The sequence below is a fragment of the Nelumbo lutea genome, chromosome 2 (assembly GCF_056320005.1).
Source record: "Nelumbo lutea isolate HS-2025 chromosome 2, American lotus-T2T, whole genome shotgun sequence".
Taxonomy (NCBI): Eukaryota; Viridiplantae; Streptophyta; class Magnoliopsida; order Proteales; family Nelumbonaceae; genus Nelumbo; species Nelumbo lutea.
This window is the reverse complement of record NC_142685.1, coordinates 28746426-28771347: the sequence shown is the minus strand read 5'-3', so window position 1 is coordinate 28771347 and position 24922 is coordinate 28746426. Positions and strand designations below refer to the sequence as shown.

Here is a 24922-nt window from a genome sequence, read left to right as displayed (position 1 = left end):
ATAGTGGGGTAGGTAGTTTAAGAGAAATTTTAGGAGAGGATATCATTTAGTTTATTGTGAACGTGTGGGGGGGGAGAGAGATTTTAGGTAATTGGGGAAGGAGAGCATCTCATGGGTTGTTTAAAAAATGACATGGAATAAAAAAATAAAAAAATAAAAAAGGAGAAAATTTCTAGACTGGTGTGTGTATTACACTAATTTCTACTAATTGCCAATAATTAATTAAATAACAACAAATAATTTATCACAGGTTTGTAAATAAATATTTTTTGGTAAGTTCTAATTTTCTATTGAATTATTAACTTTCAAAATTACCAAAGTTGTTTTTGATAAATTTTGAGAATTATTAATTTCTATTAAATTAATATTTTCCCAAAACTTATTAGAGTAACTATAAATTACAATATTTCATGATACTTTTAAAAAATGACTGGTTTTTTTGAAATTAATTAAATTACGATAGCTATATATAAATGACATTATATACAGTAGGACGGGTTTGTGAAAGCGGATTCGGGTTGTGAAGTCCATGATCTGATCCGTATAACCTGTCTTCTTAACCCGTGAAGTTACTACAGTGGTCGCTTGACTTGGCGGCCACAGTAGCGAATGGGGGGTATAATGCACTCTTGTTCATGGTTTGTGAGCCAAATTGGATGCATAAGCCACAAATTTCAACGCTGACCACAGTAATAGAGGATCATTTTTCACCCAAAACCTTGGAGAGAAAAATGAATATGTGCCTGTTTTTTATTGTTCTTTGTAAAATGCACAACGACCCAACTCACACAGCAGAAACATAAACGTCTCTTGTATCAATCGTACAGGTAAAACCTCTCCAAACTCCAAAGTCCAATGCTATGTAAAAAAAAAACAACGATTCTAACTCTGTCCAACAGGGATCCTCTACCAGCAACTCCCAACATCAAAATCCATTATTCCATAGACTAAAAATATGAGAACCGACTATTCCACTTGATTACATGCTCTACAGTAGAAACCACAGTATCCAACATGATCCATTCCTTTTTCAATGTTTTACGCCGGTGGAACTGTGGTTGCTTGATGGAATGATGCCAGCTGTTACAAACAGGCTCAAAAAACATACCTGGTATTAAGAGTTTATGCAAAAGAAGTTTGGTCTTCCTCTGTTTGACATCAAGCTCTATTCACAATCGAGACCCCTCTGCTTTCACGTTAACTCAAAAGATGTAGCTCTCGAGCTTTGAACCTTTAAATGTCCCCTCTGTTCTCACTTGGAATGGGAAGAAGTTTTATCATTAAATTGGATTAGGGAAATATAGAGCAGAGCAAGAGTCCTATTTGTTAGTAATTTCTCACTATTATATCACAACTTAGAATCATGAGTGATTCTAAGTCCACTTTAAACCTATTAATTGGGAGTGGAAATGGGAGATGCGTGATTGGTTAAAACATGGCTCTTGGAAAGCCATCAGATGTGGCCAAGGATGGATAGAATACAGGGATTTGATTCGTCAGAGGCAAAAAAACGTGGATTAAAAAATTCAAAAAATTCAAAAATTCAAAAAAGGAGAAAATTCTTAGACGTCCTTCTTTTAATATATATATATATATATATATATATATATATATATATATATATATCCAGTTCAGTTTACTGTTTACTCTTTGCTGATTTAAGACCTGTTCTTTTGTTACAATGATCATAGCATTTCTTTTGTATATGTTATAGGATTTATATAAGATAGTTTGGCATTCTGTGACTTTGATAGCGAATATTTCAGTGCCACAGAACAACCAAGATTGATGATAAAAACTAAAAACTAAGCTAAGAAAACAGGACTTTTAACTAATGTTAAGAAACTCAGTAGCTATATGATCTGGACAAAGAAAGATCTAACAAGTTGAAAATGTAGCATGATTGATCTGGAAGACAGAATAATTAAGAGAAAGAAAAGAGGCAGAGTAATGTGGAGAATAACAAGAGCAGTCATCCTTTGGTCGATTTGGGAAGAGAGAAACAACAGGATTTTCCAAGGGCAAGAAAAATCCAAGGAAGCACTTGTTGAGGTCATTACCTTCAAGATTCTGCATTGGTTGAAGGTGCAGCAACTGTTCAAGGACTTCTCAGCTGACTTAGTTAGAAATTGGAGTTCTATAGCCGTACCTGTAGAGATACTTGATGTAATGTTGTTCTATGGCCTCTGTTGTACCATAGCATTCTTTTTCTTTCTTATCTTTCAGCCCTCCCAGGGCCTCTTTGTAATTATTCTTTTTTATTTTTAGCCCTTCAAGGGCCTCTTAGTAAATACTTATAACTAATAAGATATATAGGCTCTTTGGGGGTGGGGGTTGACCATTCAGTTTGACACCCCTGGAACTCTTGGTGTTCTCTCAACCTAGAAGATTGGCATGGTATCAGAGTGGGCCATATCCTTCAACTGCTGATTTGTTTGAGTTTAGGATGATTAGTAGATTGTTTAAGGAGTATTTCGATCATTTTCATATCCTGGTTGAAGTTTTTTTAAGTGCTATTTTGGATCAGACGAAGTTGATATCGTTTTCCTGGAAAAGACACCCAACAGGTCAGATTTTCTTCTTTTTTTTTTTAAATCGGCTAATTCAATCAGCCTAGAACTTTGTAGTTGGTGATGCTCAGGCCTTCTTTATCTGTTCATCATTCTATAATGAATTTTGGATCAGTTTTGATAGGGTTTCGATCCCATCTTGTCATTGACAGTTCTGAAACTTACCATTTTAGGATTGAGATTGATATAGCCCTCTTTTGAGATTTCTGCAGCAGAACCTCAGTTTTTTTTTTTGGGTGAAGTATTATTTTAGTATTATTGTTGATTTGCTACTAATCTTAATTGGGTGATTAATCACCGGTTTTTTGGTCGTTCGAAATGTCTGAGAAAGCGGATATCATTCCCGTAAAGTTCGATGGAACTAACTACAGCATGTGGAAGTTCCATTGACTTCTTTGTTGAAGGGAAAGGCCTAGAAGAATATTTGGATGGGAAGATTGCTAAGGCAAATGAAACTGATATCAAAGGATATGCACAACGGAAGTTGGACAATGGGAAATTAGTCTTTTGGATACTCATTTCAATTGTTTCTTATATTGATGTACCCATGAGAAGGATGCATACAACTTATGAGATCCATGCAGACTTGAAGAAGGTATACCATCAATCCAACATGTCCAAACAATATCAGATTGAATCTGAAATCTTTTCCTACTGTCAGGGAGATAAGAAAATTCAGGAATATAATGCTGGTTTTATTGATTTGTGGGAAGGGAATGAACTTGTCAATACAAATTCTTCATATCCCGTAGAATGTGTCAAGTATCTCTACCAACACTTTGAGAAAAGTAAAGTGAATCAGTTCTTTATAAGACTTAGGCCTGAATATGGGATTATCAGGTCCAACATACTGAGTAGAGGGACTATTCATAATCTGGATTCAATGATGGGGGAATTGTTGAGGGAGGAGACTAGACTTTTAACTGCTACAAGTTTTGATGGAAAATTAATTGACTCGGGAGCTGATACAACTTTTGTTGTTCATGGAAACAAGAAATCTGGTGCTAAGGACTTCTCTGAAATACAATGTTATGAGTGCAAGGGGTTTGAACACATTGCTTCTCACTATAAGAAGAAGAATTCCTACAGCTACTGTAAACTGCATAGTCACATCAACCCAGACTGTCCAGTTTGTCCAATTAAACCATCTAAAGGTGCCCAGAAGAAAAACCAACACGTGCATATCAAGTGATTGAAGGCCAAACCACTGATGCTTCCTCTTCCAAGGGTGATTCTTCTACTAAGGGTGAATCTTCTGCATCTCCTGCATCTATGGATGAAATTCGGCAACTAGTATCATCTGCTATTTCCCCAGCTTTTTCTGCCATTGGCCTATTTGGTGAGTTTTCTCGTTACTGTTCTTCTCAGTCTCATATTTGTATCATTGATTCCGATGCAACTAATCATATAACAAGAGCTTATTCTGAACCCCCAAATAGCATTCCTAAATCCTATCGTAGACATATCATTACTGCCAACGGTGAAAAACTAAATATCATTGGTAGCAATGACATTTCCCTTAAGCTGCCATCTACTGCCTCTTTTCCTCTTATCAAAACCTTTCTTGTACCTAATCTTACCGCTAATCTAATTTCTGTTGGTTAACTTTTTGATGAAGGATATATACTTACTTTTTCTCATGATGGTTATTTCATTTAGGACCGGTGCACTAGGAAGGTGAAAGGGAAGGGGCATAGGTTGGGTCATTTATTTGCATTGGAGTTCGAGAATCCTAAAGCACCAACATCTTCAACATATCTTAGTTCATTTTCTTCTGAATCTATTGTTGGACAAAGAAATAATGTTTGGGATTTATGGCATAATGTTTTGGACATCCTCACTTTGAAAAGTCGAAATTTTTGTTTGACTCTGGTTTTATTAAAAATAAAATTCCTTCTTTAAGCATGTTTTATACCTCACGTGTTTCTTGTTGCTTAAGTAAAAGTGCACTTTACCCTTTTCTCACACATCTATGCATGCCACCTCACCATTTGAGGTTATACATAGTGATGTTTGAACTTCACCTGTTATTTCTCTACTTGGATACAAGTACTTTGTCTTGTTTATTGATGATCACACTAGGTATACATGGATTTACTTTCTGAGACATAAATCTGAAGTGTATCCCACATTTCAGCCCTTTCATACAATGATACAAGTCCGGTTTCAGTCTCATACGCGTATTCTCCTTTCAGATTCAGAGGGGAGAATGCACTAATAAAGACTTCTTAACCTACTTGAGAAGTCATGGGATACAAGTTCAGTGAAGCTGTCCAGTTACACCTCAATAGATTGGAGTAGCAAAGCGTAAGAATGGTCATGTACTCAATTTTGTGAGAAACCTACTGCAAAAATCTCATGCACCTTCTTTTTGGGTGGAGGCTGCTAGTACTGTTGTTTTCTTGATTAACTATGCTCCCTCATCAGTTCTAACTATAATATGTCCCCTTTTTAGAAACTGTTTAGCCATTTACCAAACTTATCTAGCCTACATGTTTTTGGGTGTCTTTGCTTTATTCATCTTCCTCCTCATGAGCGTTCTAAGTTATCTGCTCAGTTTGTTATGTGTGCTTTTGTGGGATAGTCCAGATCACAAAGGATTTCTTTGTTATGATCCCTCTGCTCGTTGTATTCGTGTTTCTCGAAATGTTGTTTTCCTTGAGCATATCTCCTCTTTTGCTATTGTTGCAAAGTTAGCTGCTCCATCTGTTTTTGTCTTGCAAAATTTTGACTCACAAGATGCTTTTCCTCCTGTTGGTGTGAAGAACTTTCTTGTCTTCTCTTGTAAAAGATTGCATGCCCCAAATCCTATGCCTCCAACCTCACTTCCTTCTAGCCCGGATCCTCCCCCCACTAATGCTCATGTAAGTGATGTTCCTTCAGATTCTCTTCCACATCTCTTCGTCGTTCCTCATATTTCTCGACCCCCTAATCGCTATGGCTTCCCTTCAAACCATAGTTCTTTTTTTGTTATGTTATCTATCACAGAGATTCCCTGCTCATATAAGCAGGCCATTACCAGTCCTCATTGGAGAGATGCAATGGATGTAGAAATCCATGCCTTATAGGAGAATGACACTTGGGATTTGGTAGTCCCTTCCTCAGATGCTTCGGTTATTGGAGGTCATTGGGTTTACACGGTTAAGTTGAAATCAGATGGCTCGTTGGACCAGTACAAAGCTAGGTTTATTGCTCAGGGATACACCCAAGAGTATGGCATTGACTATGAGGAGACATTTTCTCCTGTTTCCAAGATTACTACAATCTATATCCTCCGAGCTTTATCTGCTACACATTCATGGGCCATTCATCAGTTAGATGTGAAGAATGCTTTTCTTCATGGCAGTTTGAAGGAAACAGTATACATGAAGCCTCCTCCTGGATACAATGGTGATTCCTCTCTTGTTTGTCGGTTAAAGAAATCATTATATGGTCTCAAATAACCTCCCTAGGCTTGGCTTTAGAAATTCCAAGATGTTGTAGTGGTTGTTGGCTACAATCTGAGTGCCTCTGATTATTCTCTCTTCATCCATCAAAGACCTTAAGGCATTACCATCTTGTTGTTGTATGTAGATGATATGTTATTGACAGGGAATGATGAGGTTGGAATCCAAGAACCTAAGTCTCTTCTCCACAGTTCCTTCCATATGAAAGACTTGGGTTCTCATACTTATTTCTTGGGGCTGGAAGTACATCGTAGCAACCGTGGTTACTTTGTTTGTCAATACAAGTATGCTTCTGGTCTTATTAAGCTTGCTGGCCTTACAAACACCAAATTGTATAATGTCAAGAGGTTTGAGAACATATTTTACCATATGTTTGCCATGCTTTATATGCCATATAGTCCAAGATAACATATCTAAGTTCACATCTTATTTCTTTTCTGATTTTTGTTAGAATTTGCACTCTAACTTGTGTTCGTGCAGGGTGTTTTCATCAATCCAGCATTTATTGAGCCCTTTGGACTAACTTTGATAGAGGTATGTCCTTTAATTGTCCAAAAAGCTTTTCTGTTGGTTAAATCAGTTATTACAGAAACTAATGTAAGTTCTGCTTTTTCACTATGCAGGCTGCAGCTCATGGTTTGCCTATTGTGGCCACAAAAAATGGAGGTCCTGTTGACATACATCGTGTATGGCATGTCATTGGTTCCTTCATACTGCTTTAGAATAGTTTTTTGGCCCATTGTTAAAGCCTTTGTAAGACGAGGCTCACAGTTCTTCAAATCTAATAATTAAATTATCACAGGTTCTTGACAATGGCCTCCTTGTTGATCCCCATGATCAGCGGTCAATTGCTGATGCTCTTTTGAAGCTTGTTGCGGATAAACAACTTTGGGCAAGATGTCGACAGAATGGATTGAAAAATATTCACCTTTTCTCATGGCCAGAGCACTGTAAGACTTACTTAACTCGGATAGCCAGTTGCAAGCCAAGGCAGCCGCAATTTCAAAGAAGTGACACTATGTTGGAAAAGTCAGATTCAGATTCACCAGGTGATTCCTTGAGGGATATACAGGATATATCTTTAAATCTAAAGCTATATCTGGATGGTGAAAAGAATGAAGACAGTGGCACCCTTGATAATGTTCTAGATTCTGAAGAAAATACTACTGATAGAAAGAGTAAGTTAGAAAATGCTGTATTGACATGGTCAGATGGTACTCTAAGAGATGTGCACAAGGCTGGATCCACTGAGAAAGCAGACCAGAATACAAGTGCGGGTAAGTTCCCAGCATTCAGGAGGAGGAGACATGTTTTTGTCATTTCTGTAGATCTTGATACAACTACAGAGCTGCTTGAAAACATTCAAAAGGTTTTTGAGGCTGCAGAGAAAGAAAAAGCTTCAGGGTCTATAGGGTTCATATTGTCAACATCTTATACCATATCTGAAATATACTCTCTTTTGGGTCTTGGAGGCCTACGTGCTACTGATTTTGATGCTTTTATTTGTAATAGTGGTAGCGAAATCTACTATCCATCTCTAAACTTGGGGGACAATCCTTCAGGGATTCCCTTTGTGAGTGATTTGGATTATCATTCACACATTGAATACCGTTGGGGTGGAGGAGGATTGAGGAAGACTTTGGTTCGTTGGGCTGCTTCCATCGTTAATAAGAATGGAAAAAATGAAGAGCAAATGGTTACTGAAGATGAAGAGCGATCAACTAAATATTGCTATGCATTTAAAGTGAAGAAACCGGCATTGGTAAATTTACTTTGCTTCTGATTTAAAAGCTTTTTCTATGAAAAGATTGTAAAATCTTCTTAAATCCTAAAATATGGTCCTTTTACATCATATTTGATGGAATGGTTTTGGAAATCTTTGCCTCTTGATTCTTGACATATTTTTTACCTATAGGGTGTGATGCATATTTTCCATTTGAGATCACTAAGAAAAATGTCCATCCTTAAGTATATAAAAACACAAAGAAATTTTATAGGTAAATTTTTATATGTAAATGAACAATAATTTATTTAATGTCTTAGTTTGCCTTCACAGGTTCCTCCTGTTAAGGAGCTGCGGAAGTTGATGAGAATTCAGGCTCTCCGCTGTCATGTAATATATTGCCAAAATGGTAACAACCTGCATGTAATTCCTGTACTGGCTTCTCGGGCCCAAGCCCTCAGGTATATATTTATTAAGGTTATTCTTACAGGCACAAAATTCGTATTTGATTGATTTATATATTTATTCTTTTATGGTTTATGTTTTGCCAAAAAAAAATTCTAGGATAAAAGTAAGAATGTTGTTTACTGTAGTTTTGGTAGACAAAGACCGTGCCAGTGGATTCATTATATTATTGAAGTTGTTAGAGCCATTTTGCAATGCCATGTTGTTTCTTCATTAGAATTTGTCATAGGTTGGAGGGAGTTCCGCCTATTTTTGACTTCTAGGAAGAGTGAGGGTCCTTGTTCTGTATATTGAATTTGAGGCTCAGTTTGGGAAGAGTGCAAATACAAGGTTTAGAAATACCGCATACGAGGTTTTGCACTGAACGTATTTGTATTTGCACATTTCCCTAACTGAGCCTGATGAATAGAAATTGCAACTCTGTTTAACCATCACCTTAAATAATTCTGATTTGTTAAACTCTGCTGAGATCCTGGGGTTTTCATTGTTTATTGGACACACATGGCTATTTCTGTCATAGCATTTCCTTTGGTTGGATGCCAGTTACTTTCAGTATGAGGTCTCAGCTTTCAGTTGTCAAGACCAAGACATCATCTATCAAATGGTTTATGATGTGTGATGTTGATAATACAACTTGATTTACAGATTTGTTCTGAAAACCATGCCACAAAAAAATGTATTGTGTTGGATTGGTATATCGTCTCGGCAGGTTAATTTGGCTAGGGAATTCCTAGTTGCACTATCCAAGTGGATCTTTTTTTTGATAAGCAATGGATCATTTTTTTTATCAGCAAAGAGATTTTATTTATTAATTTAAAAACAGATTACAAGTACTTTAGCTACTCTGCAGTCCAGAGTCCAGCAATGTACAATTTGTCCCAGATTACAATGATGATCAACTCTATGTTTTGCTGCAACCATCTACAGTTTTGCCCAAAATAAAGTAGGCCTATCAACTTCCTGTTTTGCTAGAGTATCTGCCAATCCATTTGCTGTTCTTTTAACCCACCTAAATTTAGAGTTAAAACTCTTTGCAAGAAGGTCAATCCCTGAATGCATTCCAGGGTGCTGAGTTTATTTGCTTAGCCCAGGAGATGACCAATAGTGAGTCCCCTTCTACTTCCAGTTCTCTAGCTTCTGTTTGTACTGCTAATTTAAAGCCTTGTAAGAGTGCCATTATTTCTGCCTGAACCAAGTCTCTGTGCCCAAATATGTGAAATAAAGGGGGTGTATATTTGTAATTTGAGTTGGACTAGGTGAGATCAAAAGATAATTGTGTCATAAGCAAGATCTATTCAAACCTGAACTAACTTGACAGAGTCCAAGTTGTCTCAGGGTTAAGTAATTCAGTCATGGGTTGAATGTTCTCGTTTTAGTTTAGGTTATAGATTGAGTGTCCAGTTAATACTGTAGAGCCTGGTTTAGTGCTATAAGGACCAGTCTCTTATGGGTTGCTCCCTTTTTGTGGGGGTAAAGGTCCACAGTCCTCCCATCTACTGTTAATGTCTGATATTAAGGTATAATTGCAATGCTTGAATCCTTCTGTAACACTAATGGAGTTTGATGATCTAATCATGTTTTCTCCAGGTACTTGTATGTTCGGTGGGGCATTGAGTTACCAAATATGGTGGTATTTGCTGGAGAGTGTGGGGATACAGATTATGAAGGATTGCTTGGTGGAGCCCACAAGACTGTAATATTGAAGGGAGTCTGCAGCAATGCTCGTGCCAGACTCCATGCAAATAGAAGCTATCCATTAGAAGATGTTGTGCCATTTGACAACACCAACATTGTTGAAGTTACTGAAGGGTGCAGCAGTATTGACGTAAGAATATCTCTGGTGAAGCTAGGTGTTCTAAAGGGATAGAAGAATGGATAGTCCATTAGCTTTCTGTATGAACAAGTTCCAGATTCTTCTCTGAGATTCTGCTCATTGTTGTCCAGTTCTCTTTTTCTGGTTGTTGCAGCCCTGTTCAACTTAAAACCGAGAATGGTTTTTCAAAGTACCTCTTCTTCCCTTGGTTTTGTATTACCATATTTGAAACTTGTCAGTTTCCTTTTGAATCACAAGACAAAAAACAAAAAAGAAGCCCTGTTTTGTTTTAGTTTTTTTTCCATAAGCCCTTCATCCTAGCATCATCCTACTGAGTTCTGACGTCTGAGAATTGAAATTTCTGTCAGTGTAACTGCGTGTGTAGTGAGTGCTTTTGGCCCATCCACTGCCATAAGCAATTTCACAGTCAGAGATGATGGAAGCGAATGTTATCCCAAGTTGTTACTATAAACTCCTTTCGGGAATCTTTTGTAATTATGAAATACTGAATAATCATTTAAAAGTGCCTTCTATTATTAAAGTTGAATGCGCAATACACATCATTTTCTGTGTAAAAATAATGTAAAATACAAAAGTTAGAGATATTGTTTTACTATCTTTTCAGTTATTTTACTCGATCTAAAATGATGTAAATATTACTCAAGATTTAGTCTTGGTAAAGCCTTCTGGCTTTTAGGCAAATATGAAATAATTTAGATGGTCAGCTATCAAACCCATGAATTCTACAGTTGCAGAGGTTGTACATTGGGACCAACCATAAATTACGGATGCTTGCAGGAAGCATAAAAGAATCGGATAAATAGGACTTTGAGGCAGATCTTTTTCTTGGTAGGTCGATAGAGGCTCATGTACTTTTTATGTGTGTCTAACAATTGACAATTCTTTGCAGGACCTAGTAATATCTTAAAGCTATGTTTGGTTTGATAGAAATTAGAAAATGAGACTAGGAAAAGTTCTTAAGAACCTTCTCTGAACTTTATTTTCTCTCTTATTTTTTCATCAAACCAAACTCATCTTAAGGGATTAAAGGATGACCATAAATACCTAGAAATTATGGTTGCTTGATAGAATAGTCCATACTCATGCGAATGTTGCAACTCGCTCCCTAACCCTAGCTAACATTGCCAAGTTTGCCAATAAATTTGAGCTACACATAAGATAGGTTTGTTGTACCAACTGCCAAAAAACCAAGAAAACAAGAAAGAAAATGCCAAAAAGAGAATAAAAACAATATCCGACGTGGTTCGGTGATTTGTGACTTCAACCTCAAATTAGCCTCTACCAAAATTACTATTCTAAATTCACAGCTCTAGCAAATAGACCAGCCTTTTTATTTATTTATTTTTTTTCATCGATCAGGTTTCTTGATGCTTTCCTAAATCAAGTACAACTGAGAATATACTTATATTAACCATCCCTAGATTCATAAGTAAAAGTGTTTTCTTAATTAATAAAGTACTTTTTTAATTATTATCAAAACAAAAGAAAAATGTTGGAATAAAATAAGTATTACCGATTCAAGGTGTTGCTAATCTTCTATAGTGGCTTCATAAAAGTCATATGGGCCTTGATTACCAATTTACCACTTATCACCACTTCTAGGATTAACTAATTCGAGAAGGAGAAAGCCATATAGAAATAAGCATCCCAACCAAGAATTGGAAAAACATCTTTGTAGCAGGTTATATGGGTCGGGTCTGGGTTGGGGCGAGGTGTTTCAGTTGGAATCGGAATCGGAATTGTCTGATTAAATAATCAGGAGATCTGATTGTACTGACAGATATTAATTATATAAATAATAATTTAAAATTCACTTTTAATAATATAATCTTAGGATCTGTTTGGTTCGCAGTTGGAATCGGAACCGGAATCAGAATTGGAATAAAAATCCACCGGAATCGGAATCGGGATGGCCCATTCCCATAATCTATTTGGTTCAGACAGGAATGGAAATGGGAATTGAAATCAGCAGGAATAGGATTTCATTCCCTAGGGAGGGGCAGGAAATGGCCATTCCCTCAAATGGGGAAATGCCATTCCAGCAGGAATAGGAATGGAATTTCGATTCCGTCCAATTAAACAGTTGGAATCGAAATAGCCCATTCCTTTTCTGATTCCAAACCCTTATTCCCAATGAACCAAACGGGACTTTAGTATCTATTTGATTCTCAGTTGAAATCAGAATTGGAATGGTCTATTCCTCTTGCCTATTTGGTTCTGACAAAAATCAGAATCAGAATTCAAATCAATTGGAATGAATGCTTAAAGACTGTGGTATAGGACCCACCTCAAAAAACCAAAAGAAACAGTATCCACCCATTAGTTGGGATAAGGACAAGTCTTGGATGATGATGATAAAAATGTCAACTAAAAGATCAACGTTGATGTTCACCATCTCCTTCAAAAATTAATCATGATAGACACATTTGATCCAATATCAATCCATTGAAATTATAAAAGATGGCATCTCCTTCAAAAATTATGATCTGTCATAAAGCCATTAATTTAAACATGCCAAAAACCCGAATTATTTACCTATGAGTAGGGCATTTTGTTATTAGATTCAAATATTCAAAAAAATTTGCAATAGGGTATTCTTAATATTTCTACTATTCTATGTACTGGACATGATACCGGAAAAACATATAGCCAATGCCGGTATTATAGAAGCGGTAACCAATTAAGTAATTTTTATCAAAATTCATTAAGGGTTTTGATTGGTCAAAGTTCCTCCACATTATACATTTCCACTTCCAGCATAATAGATTTACCCTAACAGTAGAAACACTCAATAGAGCATATTTAAGGATTAGGATAAAATAGAGTGGCGGTTTGTCCCCGTTTGGCAGTACTTATTGGATAAATAAGTGCTTATGAGTGTTTGGTGGGGAAAAATGCTTCTTTAAACTGGAGGCAGTATAGAAATTTTGAGAAGGCCAAAACGGGCCAGAAATGCAATAAATACTTATTGAAAAGTTTTTAAAAATAAGTTGAAAATTTTCACTTCTTATGGATTTATTTTCTGGAATAAGCACTTATTGGCTTTTCTCCCAAATGCAAGTGCTTATTGGTGTGATTCCAACTTAAAATAAATACTTAATAATAATCACTCTCAAACAGGGGGTTTGTTTATAGGGTTCAGCTATATAATACTGGAAAAACTTAGGATCAATCAACCAGTATCCTAAAATTGAGTGGCATTCATAGGGCGGTTTGATTGGTCAAAGTTCTGCTTTCCCACATCACACAGATATACTCTTGTTTAAACCCTCACAGGAGGTTCAAAAGTTAGAAACTCATTTTTTTCCCATCTTTTCTTTTTCAAAGTGTAGTTCATTTCATTCAATGTTTCAACCGAAAATTTTAATAAATTGGTAGGAATTCAATGTTTAACGCTATTCATTGAAGGACCCGTTACTGTCTAACTGTTGCATATTTTCAGACTGTTCACCAATAGATGGAACGCTTGAAGTTGAATGGACCCCAACCCGTTTTGGGTTTAACTTTGCTATGATGCTTTTTAATTACTTACGCGGCAAGGAATTCTAAAATTAATGTGTTAATGAGATGGTAACATTATACATATTTTATACTTGAATTACCTCATTTATATTTAGGGCAAATCAACAGGTATTCATCATATTCATCAAGTGGAAGCCAATCTACTGTTTTCATCCAAATTCATGTGGGTTTTTTTATTGGTTAAAAATTTTCGTTTACCATATCTTGTGGCATCATAAGTTTTCTTTTTTTACTTTTTTTTTTAAGTATGTAACATATTATTATTATTATTATTATTATTATTATTATTATTATTATTATTATTATTATTAAATATAAAATTGTTCATGGGTTGGGTTGGGTCGGTTTACTGAGATTTTTTCAACTGACCCGACTTAGTCGGGTTACCTGAAATTGAAACCGAAACCGATTCTGTGTTAAGCAAAACTGACTTGGTCGGTTTGAGTCGGGTTGGGTCAGTTTGGGTCGGTTTTGGCTCTAAATTCAACCATGGTAATAAATTGGTATATTAGAGAAAGAATACTGAAATTTGATGTTAAAAAAGGACACATAATTCTATTAGAGAAAGAAGACTGAAATTGGTAGGGGGTGGACTAAGTTATAATAAGAGTTATCAAGAAAATAGAAAGTCAAACAGTATTAGAGAAAGAATACCGAAATTTGTATATTTCAAGAAACCTTCTAATCTAAGTAAAAAAGGACACCTAATTGTAATTGTAATTGTAATTGGTTGCCTATTTGGTATAAAAGATCATAAAAATTAGGATCATTTGATTCTTTTCTTTAAACTTTTCTAAAAAAATTCCTTGTCTAGTTATCTTACAATACTTGCCATTAATGTCATTCCTAACTAGAAGACTAGAAATTAAGTTAGGTTGTAACTAGGATAGAGACAATTTAGTTAAGTAGGGACTAAGTAGGTTGTAAATACTAACAAGGAACTAACTACTAACTACTAAGTCGGTTCGGTTCGGGTTGGTTTCAGTTTTCACATTTGAAAACCAAAATCAGCCCGAACCATTGATTTATGATTTTTTACAACCCAAAACCGACCAGTGCTGAAGAAAACCCGGTCGATTCGGGTTGGGTCTTCTTATGAACAGCCCTAGTTAAATATATTAAATAAATTTTATATGTAATATTTAATTTATACATGTTCAAAAGTATCTTTCTCTTTCTCTAATCGACTGTCCACTCCAAGCTTCAATCTTCACGTACCCAAGTTCTCTTTCCTAATTCTCTTTCTCCTTTTTTTTCATTTTTCTTCTTTTTTTCTCTAATCTCATATTTAAACACTCAATCTCTTAGGCTTAGTTCTATATATTGAACTCTAAAGCTCAGTTTTGGAAGGAATACAAAATATTTAGTGTAAAACCTTATATTTTGTATTAATTTCTATGTATTTGCACCGTTAACATTTGTATTTGTACTCTTCCCAAACTGAGCCTAAGGCTGTGTTTGATTGCAGTTCAAATTTATTTGCATTAGTACAAATGCATGGGAGTGCAAATGTAAAAAAAATGTCATTTCTTGTTTAATTTTATTTTGGATTTTACTTTATTCTGATTTATGCTTTAATTTACTTTATTTGTACTACAATCAAACAAAATAAACTAAAATTTAAAACAAAATACGCCACAATTTACACTCAAATCATTTGCATTGCCATAATTTTGCATCAGTGCAAATTTATTTGCATTGCAATGAAACACAGCCTTAATAGTCCAAGCTCCAAACCATTTCTGCCTATCTAGATTACTTGATAGAGATTCAAAGTTTGCTAGCTACAGGTTTTTTCTGATCAGTTGCTTTTCCAGGAAATCATCGGGTCGGACCTAATAGAACCAAGAACCAGTTGGTTCGGTTTTATAGTATCTGGTTTGGGACCGGGACAGTGTAATTCCTTGTCAATTTGGGATTGATTCTATCCTGTTGGGGCCTAGACTCGATTCATTGATAGCCCTATTACCTTTTTTTTCACTTCTTGGGGCGATCAGGGCATTAAAAGGTTCTAATTTTAACCAATTAGACAAAGAGAGAGCATTTGCAATATTTTTCCACCCAAAATGTTTTAGATTTCATTACAAATATGTATGATACAAATATTAGATTTAGAATTGTTGGCTCATACTGCACTACTATTTGGATGTGATCAATCAATTTTTTGTGTTAAGTATCTCGTCTTTTGGTCTACTTCTAAGTGATCGATGACTCAAAGGTCGAAGTGGAGAGCTTTTGCTAGATGAGGACCTGGATACCGAGCTGACCAGGCCGAGCTGGGGGCAAATTAGGTACCAAATTGACTGAGTTGAGTTGGGCAGACTAGGTGTCGAACTGACTGGGCCGAACTGCATATTAGGTGACAAGCTGACCAGAGGACCGAGCTACCTATTAGGTGTTGAGCTGACCAGAGTGTCGAGCTACCTATTAGGTGCCGAGATGACCAGAGGGCCGAGCTGCCTATTAGGTGTCGAGCTGATTAGAGTGCCGAGCTGCCTATTAGGTGCCGAGCTAACCAGGCCGAGCTGGAGGCAAATTAGGTACTGAGCTGACCGGTGGCGAGCTGGATTAATTGTTGAGCTTCGTAGTACTCTCATAGTAGACTGCGAGCTAAAAATCATAAAGTATGAAAGCTAGAATATGCTTATTTGCCCCCTTCATGTCATTAGGGTTGGTGCCTTTATATAGGCATTATTTGGCGTGGGGTTCATGCACCATATCTGAGATTTCTGAGAGGTTGCCTAAGTGGTCTAAGATTCTCGGAGGCAACCGCCATGCACGTTGACCACCCTCCGGATCGTTCAATACATGGGCCAACTTTCAAGGATCGTGGGAGTGTTAGGATATGCATGCTGAATTTGTCGGCGAGCACGTCTCGCAGGTTGCCACATCGGTGCCTATGCCAATTCGCCATGTCGGCGCCTGTGCCAAGCTGCCAATTCGGTGCCTATGCCAAACCGCCAGGTCGGCGCCTGTGCCAGGTCGCCAACTGGGACACCATCATTTTGGCTAAGGCAAGTTATTGCCTAAGTGGTTCCGGATGTTACTTAATTATTCTGAGATACCATGTGTCACAATATCATTGGAAGGCCAAATCTGCCCTCATCATGATGCAAAGAAAATGAAAAGTATATATATAAATAAAAAGTCAAATTATGCTTATTTTTATATTCTAATTTTTTCTATGCTCTTCTTTTTAGTGGGAAAATAAAATATACCAAAGAAATTTTTACCTTGTTATTTGTTATAGATTCCTTTTTTTTTTCTTCTTTGGGTTTCTCTTATCACCCAAATTTAAAAATAGAAAATAAAAAATCACTTTTTCTTGTTTCCTCCGCTATCTTTGCAACCAAATGCAAAGATAAAATTATGTTCCTAGAAGAATCATTCCGAACAGGAAAAGGGAATTTGATTCATTGGGGCCTATGGGAGGGAAGCCCCTTATGTATCATGTCTTGGAAGAAGGACAACATGGCCTATTTTGATTAATTGAGGGAGGTAGCTTATAATATGGACGTAAACCAAGAAATTGGATCTGCTCCTCACACCTGGCAACTCATAGGTGCCTCACATGCACATCCTAGCATGCATTGGGAATATCTTCCATTTGTTCATGGGAGATGTTCTCAATGCACAGTGGATGTGCATGTGAGGTGCCCATTTGTGAGGAGCAGATCCCGTCTGGTAAACTAATGTTTGGATTGAATTGGACAGTTAGATCGAAAAAATTGGGAACCAGTCACTTGACAGGTTTCGTTTTACTCCAAAACTGTTATTTGGCCAAAAACCGTTAATTTAATCCGTAAACCGTTGATCCGGATAGTCAAACCATTCGATCTGGAAATGGTTTTTGGCTATTTTTTAGGTTTATTATTATTATTTTTTTTTGTTAGAATGGGCCATCCATTTGGATCGAACAATTGGACCATTCAACCCAAAACGGTTCCTTGTCCGTTCTGATTAAAACAACTTATAATTCATTAAAAAAAAATGAAACTGAAGCAACGTAACATTTATCATTAACTAGATGAGATGTAGCCCAATGCCCCTTGCTGCAAACGTTTAAGGTGAGATTAATTCTCATAACATCTGAATTAGCCGAACTGATCGGATGGTTTATTGCTTAATTTCTCTAATTAGTTTTTAAGGAGGTTATGAGATGTTAATGATTGAAACTGAAATTGGGTTGATTATTATATATACAGTCAAGCACTTTATTATTTAATATTAATGTTCCATTGTAATACTGGAAAATCTTATAACCATATCATAGCAGTGGTGGATTTTCATCAAAATTTACAGAAGTTTGGTTGGTCAAAAAGTTATTTTGGTATCATATCAATTGATTTATCCTTCAATATGAGGACATTTTAGTTAAAACCAAGTTTTTCATATATCAGACCCCGTTTTAGTGTTATCAAACATTACCTTAATAATTATTAAAGAATTATTTTAATTATATAATTAAAAGCTCATTATATATAAAATTCTCGAAAAAATATATACATTTTAATAAATACTAAAGGCATTAACCGACCATTTATAGTTTACAGCAAGGTGGTTGGGCTTCTGAACCAACTCTTGATATCAATCAAGCATTCTCCTTTGTGGACCCAACACTTGTAGTGTCGATGGGATCCAATAACTCACTTTGACAAGGCTTTGGGTTAGTGTGGCTCAACACGTCACCGCCTTGTGGTCGGCCACCAGTCTCCCTTGTCCAGCCGGTGCTCACCCAAGAGGTCACAATCAACGACCCGAACCCGTATTGTTTCCCAGTGGATTGACATCAGAGTTTCATTTTGAACTTGACCGCCGGCCAACACGCCCCCTCCTTCTTTTGACTTGGCATTGCAATAACTCGATTCATTAAAAGAGTTTATGGCTTTATGCAGCTTTCCAACAGAAGCCGATCGAGCCGACAAATTGACCCACCGGGTTGCTGCCCCACATAACTCGAAACGGTTCGTTATTTTATATAAAAACAGATAATAAACAGCTAAGCTTCCCCAACCAAAAAAACAAAAAGCAGAAAATCAGAACTCAAAATACCCACTTAAACACTCAACCATTAACCCATCGATTTATCAAAATTACTCAAATAATTTACGAAATCTATGCCGACCCACTTAAATTAATTAATAGGGTTTCATGTATCAAAGGTCAAAAGATTCAAAATCTTATTTCATGTAAACTTTTCAGAATTTAAAGAGGTGTGGATTCAGAAATCGAATCCATTGATTATTCTAGGATCAAACTCCTCCAAAATTAGGTGGCCAAGCTTTAGTTTTGATCAAACAGTTAATACCAAAGCAAAACATTCTATATATTTATCTTCATTCTGATGAGCTTACACAGAGGTGGCCCACCAATTCGAAGACCCAAATTAAAGCGTCTAGGGCTTGTAAAAGATTCAAAGATTCAAGAAGGTATGGCCGGATGTATTAGGCACATTAGGTAAGTACAATGACTGAGCATGTAATAGTTATATGATACATGTCTTAAGTAATGTGCTTTTCATTCAAACGTTTTTGTTCTGTTAGACAGAAGTTATTTATTATTTTATTATTTTTGTCAAAATAGTTAAAAATAAAAAACAATGAAAAAAGATAATAAAATAATAAAATAATAGATAACTTCTGTCTAATAGAACACAAACGTTTGGATAAAAAGCACACTAAATGGGACATGTGTTATACAGCTATTACGTGTTCACTCATTGTGCTTACCTAATGTGCCTACTACATCCAGACCCATATTCTCTATAACAACGTATGAGCGTAGACCTGGCAAAAAGTTGACCCAACTTGCGAACCCGACCCAACCCAACCCGAAAAAACAGGGTTAGGGTCTCATATTTAGCTACCTGAATGTGAAAATGACATGATCCAACCCGAAAAAAAACTGGGTTGAGTTGGATTGGGTCATGGGTCAACCCGTTGACCCGATCGGCAAGTCTAATTGGGATTATTTATGCATTGTTAAAAGTTTCCACTCTTTAATTTTTTCTATTTAGTCTTTACTTTTTATTGTTTACTCATTAAATTGTTAAATGTTCAAGCTTTTTATTTTATATTTGGAATGTTAAGGTTAATTTTTTTAATTTTGACATTTTCATGTAATTTTTCTTTATTTTTTTAATTTTAATTATTTTTTGAAATGACCCGAATTGACTCATGGGTCAACCCTAACCCGAACATTTAGGGTTAGGGTCTAGCATTTGATAACCCAACCCGAAAGTCAACCCGATCTGAAACCAACCACCTTAACCCAACCCGAACCCGACCCACCCAACCCAATTGCCAGGTCTATATGGACGTAATAATTTTATATACACGCGGAGAGAGAGAGAGAGATTAAATGCAGTTGGGTTGGGTAGTTGGCTGGCTTTAGATTCCAAAATTGCACTAAATAAGCTAGAGAGAGAGACAGACAGACAGAGAGCATTAAAAGGTTCTGTAAAATATCAAACTCTTGTCATTGTTTGATCTCTCTCTCTGAGATATCTTGGGGGGAGTTTACGGACGATGAATTGGAGTGAGGGACTGGTACAGAGAAGAGGAGCAGATATGGATATTCGCCCTTCGGGTTCGTCGGACGATACGACCCAGAAGAAGAAAACGAAGAAGAACAAGAAGAGAACAGAAACAAAACGATACCAGTTAGTGTCGTACTGGGATTTGCCAGACTACATGAAAGATAACGAGTACATACTGGATTACTACAGAGCGAATTGGCCTCTCAAGGAGGCTCTCTCCAGCGTGTTTCGCTGGCACAACGAGACACTTAACGTCTGGACGTAAGTACCACCACTTCCTCCTCCTCCTCCTCCTCCTCCTCCTTCTTCTTCTTCTTCTTCTTCTTCTTTTCTGCTTCTGCTTATTTTGGTTTCTTTTTGTCTCTGTAGACATCTTCTGGGGTTTTTTCTATTCTTGGGGTTGACGATAACGAATTTGATGCAAGTGCCACAAGTAGCACATTTCCTTAGCCAATTCACCAGGTTTGCTGAAGATGGCTTCTTCTGTTTTTCTTTTTTGGTTTATTGTTTCTAGCTAGTTTAATATTTATTCAATTAAATGGATCAAAATACCGTTATTTTTCTAGAAAAAAAAAGTAATCTCTGAGAGCATTCAGCTATAAAGATGGAAGTTCAAATTGTCTGATTTGAATGCATGGACCACATGTGGATTGATCTTGATCTGGACCGTTCATTTTCAATGTTATCAAAGGCTTGAAGTCTTGTACATGAGAATTCTTGGGTTGGGTTGTGTACATGGGTATTTGGGTAGCAAGGTTCAAACTTCAAACCACGAGCCTTCAAATTACAGTGATCTTGTCAACCATTCAAAGTTTTGTCCTTATCTGACCCTCAAGGAGTCAGTAATGTGGGTAAACGGTAAAGCCGGGTATAACCGTACCTTTGGTTTGGAGCGTAGTGCTTTCGAGTTGGGTTTGGGAGGAAATTATGAGAAGTTGAGAACCTGTAAGCACTTAATATCATGGATTCATGAGCCTAGTAAATATACTCGAAATCCACTCTGCCGCAGCAGCCCAGTTTTTTTTTTTTTCTTTCTTTTTTTTTGCTAATAGAGAAATTATAATGAAGAAAATAAATTTAATGCTCCATATTTTTTTTTGCATTTCATAATTCTTGCTGATAGTTTCATTGAATCAGGACTCTCATATTATATTTACTATTTACGTTCTTGTGGCAGGTCTTTCCCTGTCGCTGCAGCCACCAATGCTTTCAATGATTCCAAGGATTTTTACTTGGTAGGTCAATTTTTTCTCTGGGTCAAACTACCAACTTTGGATACAACTTTTGTGCTAGTTGGGTCGGGTTTAGGGCAGGGCAACAAATGGACCGGATCGGGCTCAGTAAAGGGTATATCCTATCTAAATCCGATAACAATCTATCGGATCTCCAAGATTATGATTTGAATTCGAACTTATCAGATACTGTTTGAATTGTAATTAAAAAAAAACTTAATGACATAATATAAATAATATAATATATTATTTATATAATATAATAATGTACTATAATGTATATAATATTTTATAACTAGTTGTCGGGTCGGGTCGGGTCATGGTGGATCAGATTGGAGTATAATAGAATTTGATCCGTTAACCAAATGGATCACTTTTCTGATTTGATCCGATTTGTCAGGATCAAGGGAGATGTCCAAACCCAGATCTTGCCGGATTGAATTCAGATTTGAATCGAAACATTCGACTTATTTGCAGCCCTAGGACTTCAACCCATACACAATATTTAGTCCAGATCACCTGCCAACAAAACACGTTCAACTCCTCTACCAAACATAATCTCATACCACACATCTGATACATGGTGGGCCACGGTCTCATAGTGCGATTGGTGTTAGGTCAAGTTGGTAGAGGGTTGGAACATGTTTTGTTGGCAAAAGATCTCAACTCCAATATTTACCCTACTCTATTTCTATGTGCTAATTTCAGCATCAATCCGGGCTGGGCTTCCAAGACCAATCAAGCCCATCCAAAGCTGGAAGCCCATCCAAAGCTGAGGTTGAACTGGGGTTATTAGCCCAATCCCAACCCAAGGTTGATCAGGCCCACCAAAGCTGCAGTAGAAGAAGCAAAGGCTTTACTACCAACTGGGCCCATCTAACCATGTATAAGGCCCAATACAAAAATGACCCCAAAGCCCAAAAATCTATTGAACATAAATCATGGAGAAGGTTGAGTCTCCATAGTCCAGACCTAAGATAAGCAAGCCGTGACACTCTGAAGCTATTGCAGGGAGCGGCAAGACTAGTTGAATTGGAGAAGATGGTACCTACTGAAATAGTAGCAGCAGCAGTAACGAAAGCGCCCCGATGGCCTTTCTTCGTCTTCATGGGAGGCTCAATGTTTTGCCTCCTCTCTAGCAGCATTTGCCACCTCTTCTGTTGCCATTCCCACAGCCTAAATGTCCTAATGTTCAGAATTGATTATGTAGGGATTGCAGTCATGATAGTCACCTCCTTCTTCCCTCCAATTTACTACATCTTCCAGTGTTCCCCACACTGGCAACTCATCTACCTCACTGGGATCACAATGCTGGGCATATTCACCATCATAACGCTGTTTTCGCCGCTCTCAACCAGCAAATGCCGCTCTTTTCGAGCACTGCTCTTCGTGTCCATGGGCCTCTTCGGCATTATCCCTGCAATCCATGCTATAGTTGTCAATTGGAGTGAGCCCCAGCGCGCGATAACACTAGCTTATGAGTCAGCCATGGCACTATCTTACCTCATAGGGACCTTCTTTTACGTTAGCCGGATTCCGGAGAGGTGGAAGCCGGGGTGGTTCGACTTGGCCGGTCACAGTCATCAGATATTCCATGTTTTTGTGATCATGGGCGCTATGGCTCATTATGGTGCTGCACTCATATTTGTTGAATGGCGAGACAGAGTGGGGTGTAATAGGATTATGTGAATTCTTTTATTTCTCCCCCCGAAGTGTATTGATTGAACAGGTTGTTGCGTTTGCTATAGAGATTGTTACTGGAAGTGTACTGTGTGAATGATTGAAAGAGAGAAGCTGTAATATAAACTCTTGCAAGCAAAAGCGAAAAAATAATTTGAAAATCATAGTTTCATTACAGAATGAGTTTTATTGACCCATATTGATTCTTAATAGGTTAATCTTGGACAACTAACACCATCCACTGGGCTTCTTTGAGCCATATATACCAAGGTTTTCAACCTATCATTGACCCGGCCTGTTCAACTGGGTGACCTAGTGAGCCACTAACAGTCCTGGTTTGGCTCAATCTATAACCCATCATATTACCAAAAAAGAAAAGACTCAGTCAATGACCCGTCAACCTAGATGATTGAACTGTTGACCCATCTAACCTGTTCAATGGGTCATTGGTTTTTTAAACTATTTTGAAACTTTTTTATAATGACGACAATTGGCATATAGGGTGCAACTCAGGTTGGCCGAAATTAGCATTTAACACTGCTCCGGGATTGGGTTTTGAGTCAGGCCCATTCTACCCTGATGACATTGTAAGTTCACCCATTAACCTGAATGATTTAATCATTGACCCTGAAGAAAAATGGTTCAACCTCCTGGTCGGAATTCAAAGCACTGATAGTTGATCACCAACCCTAATTTTCACATTGTATACAAGCCAGCACCTAGCCTCAAAAAGTAGCTGACCCACCAAGCAACAACTATTGAACACAAGAAAGAAACAAGCATCTTCCCAATGGTAGATATTGGAGGCATCCTAAACCAAGCACCCATAAGAGGAGAACAAAGATGGAATTTGATCTCAACAAGAGGTAAGGTCAGCAACCATTGTTTATTATCATGCAGAATTAGCATGATTCAAGGGGAAAAATTACAGAACAAGATAATAACCTTAGAAAAAGGTAGGGAAACTTTTACAAAATATTACCATAGCCTTAACAACTAGCTAAAATATTACCATATTCTTCATGTAAATATATTGGCTTATAGTGGTATAGTAGAAACTTCTGTTTTATTTCTGATAATACATGAAAATCAATTTGAAGCGCATTCTCATGAAAAGTTTGAAGTCAAGAGGAGAATACTGATTTGAGTAAATACTGAAATTTGAAACAAGAATAAGTTGATTAAAAACCATACAATGATTGAAATTCTAATTAATATTAACATCACATTTCAACAACAACAAAAAGGCAAAAAACCTCCATGTTGGAGAATGCCCCCTCAATTTTTAAACTAATTCAGAAGCCAATGACTCAGTTGTCAAGGAATTCAGATTCAGTCCTCACAAAATAGTGCTCAGAGAGTCCTTACAGCCACTAGCAAGTGACTACAAATACAGTATGAGCACGGTTTTGTGAGGACTCAATCCCATCTCATTTTCGAGATAGTCACTTGACACCCCTCTAAATAATAGGGATTTCGGATCTCTTACTCACGAGAACTCTGCCCACCTCTACCCACAATACACTACCCTCCATGAATTGGGAACATCTCCCCCTGCATAATAATATGTAGAGGATGAGATGTTCTCCATGTGTGACTACGATAAATATGAGCAGAGTTCTCGTGGATAGGAGATCCGAACTCATAGATAGGAAGTATAGGATCAAATCCATGAAACTGCGGGCTCTCCATGATATGGCAGTGGGGCTCATGCCACAGGTGAACCCTGTTCTGCCCCACCCCCAATTACATGACGTTGCCGGATTGGTTTACATTAATGTCGACAGCTAAACCATTTTTGAAGCTGTCATATTCAAAGTAACACTCTTCTGGTAGGTTGGACATTGTTGTTTCTCTTTGATGGTTATGAATGGATTTAAATCACTCAAAAAATAATTCTAGGGCAAGAGAT

At 37.0% G+C, this 24922-nt stretch overlaps 2 protein-coding genes across 2 annotated transcripts in view; both read left to right on the top strand.

Annotated features, from left to right (window-relative positions):
- Positions 1 to 10558, top strand: part of SPS1F (sucrose phosphate synthase 1F) — a 33293-nt gene extending 22735 nt beyond the window's left edge. Inside the window, exons 9-13 of the mRNA XM_088970848.1 lie at positions 6497 to 6550; positions 6640 to 6702; positions 6819 to 7778; positions 8073 to 8200; positions 9792 to 10558. Coding sequence (XP_088826974.1) covers positions 6497 to 6550; positions 6640 to 6702; positions 6819 to 7778; positions 8073 to 8200; positions 9792 to 10071 — 1485 coding nt within the window. The 3' untranslated portion in view covers positions 10072 to 10558. The remainder of the gene's footprint in view (positions 1 to 6496; positions 6551 to 6639; positions 6703 to 6818; positions 7779 to 8072; positions 8201 to 9791) is intronic.
- Positions 10559 to 19950: 9392 nt separating this feature from the next.
- LOC148869477 (heptahelical transmembrane protein 1-like) lies at positions 19951 to 23185 on the top strand. Its single transcript, XM_088974095.1, has 4 exons — positions 19951 to 20359; positions 20468 to 20560; positions 21276 to 21333; positions 22342 to 23185. The coding sequence occupies exons 1-4, from the start codon at positions 20088 to 20090 to the stop codon at positions 23017 to 23019; spliced, it is 1101 nt and encodes a 366-aa protein (XP_088830221.1). The 5' UTR covers positions 19951 to 20087; the 3' UTR covers positions 23020 to 23185.
- The last annotated feature ends 1737 nt before the right edge of the window (positions 23186 to 24922 follow it).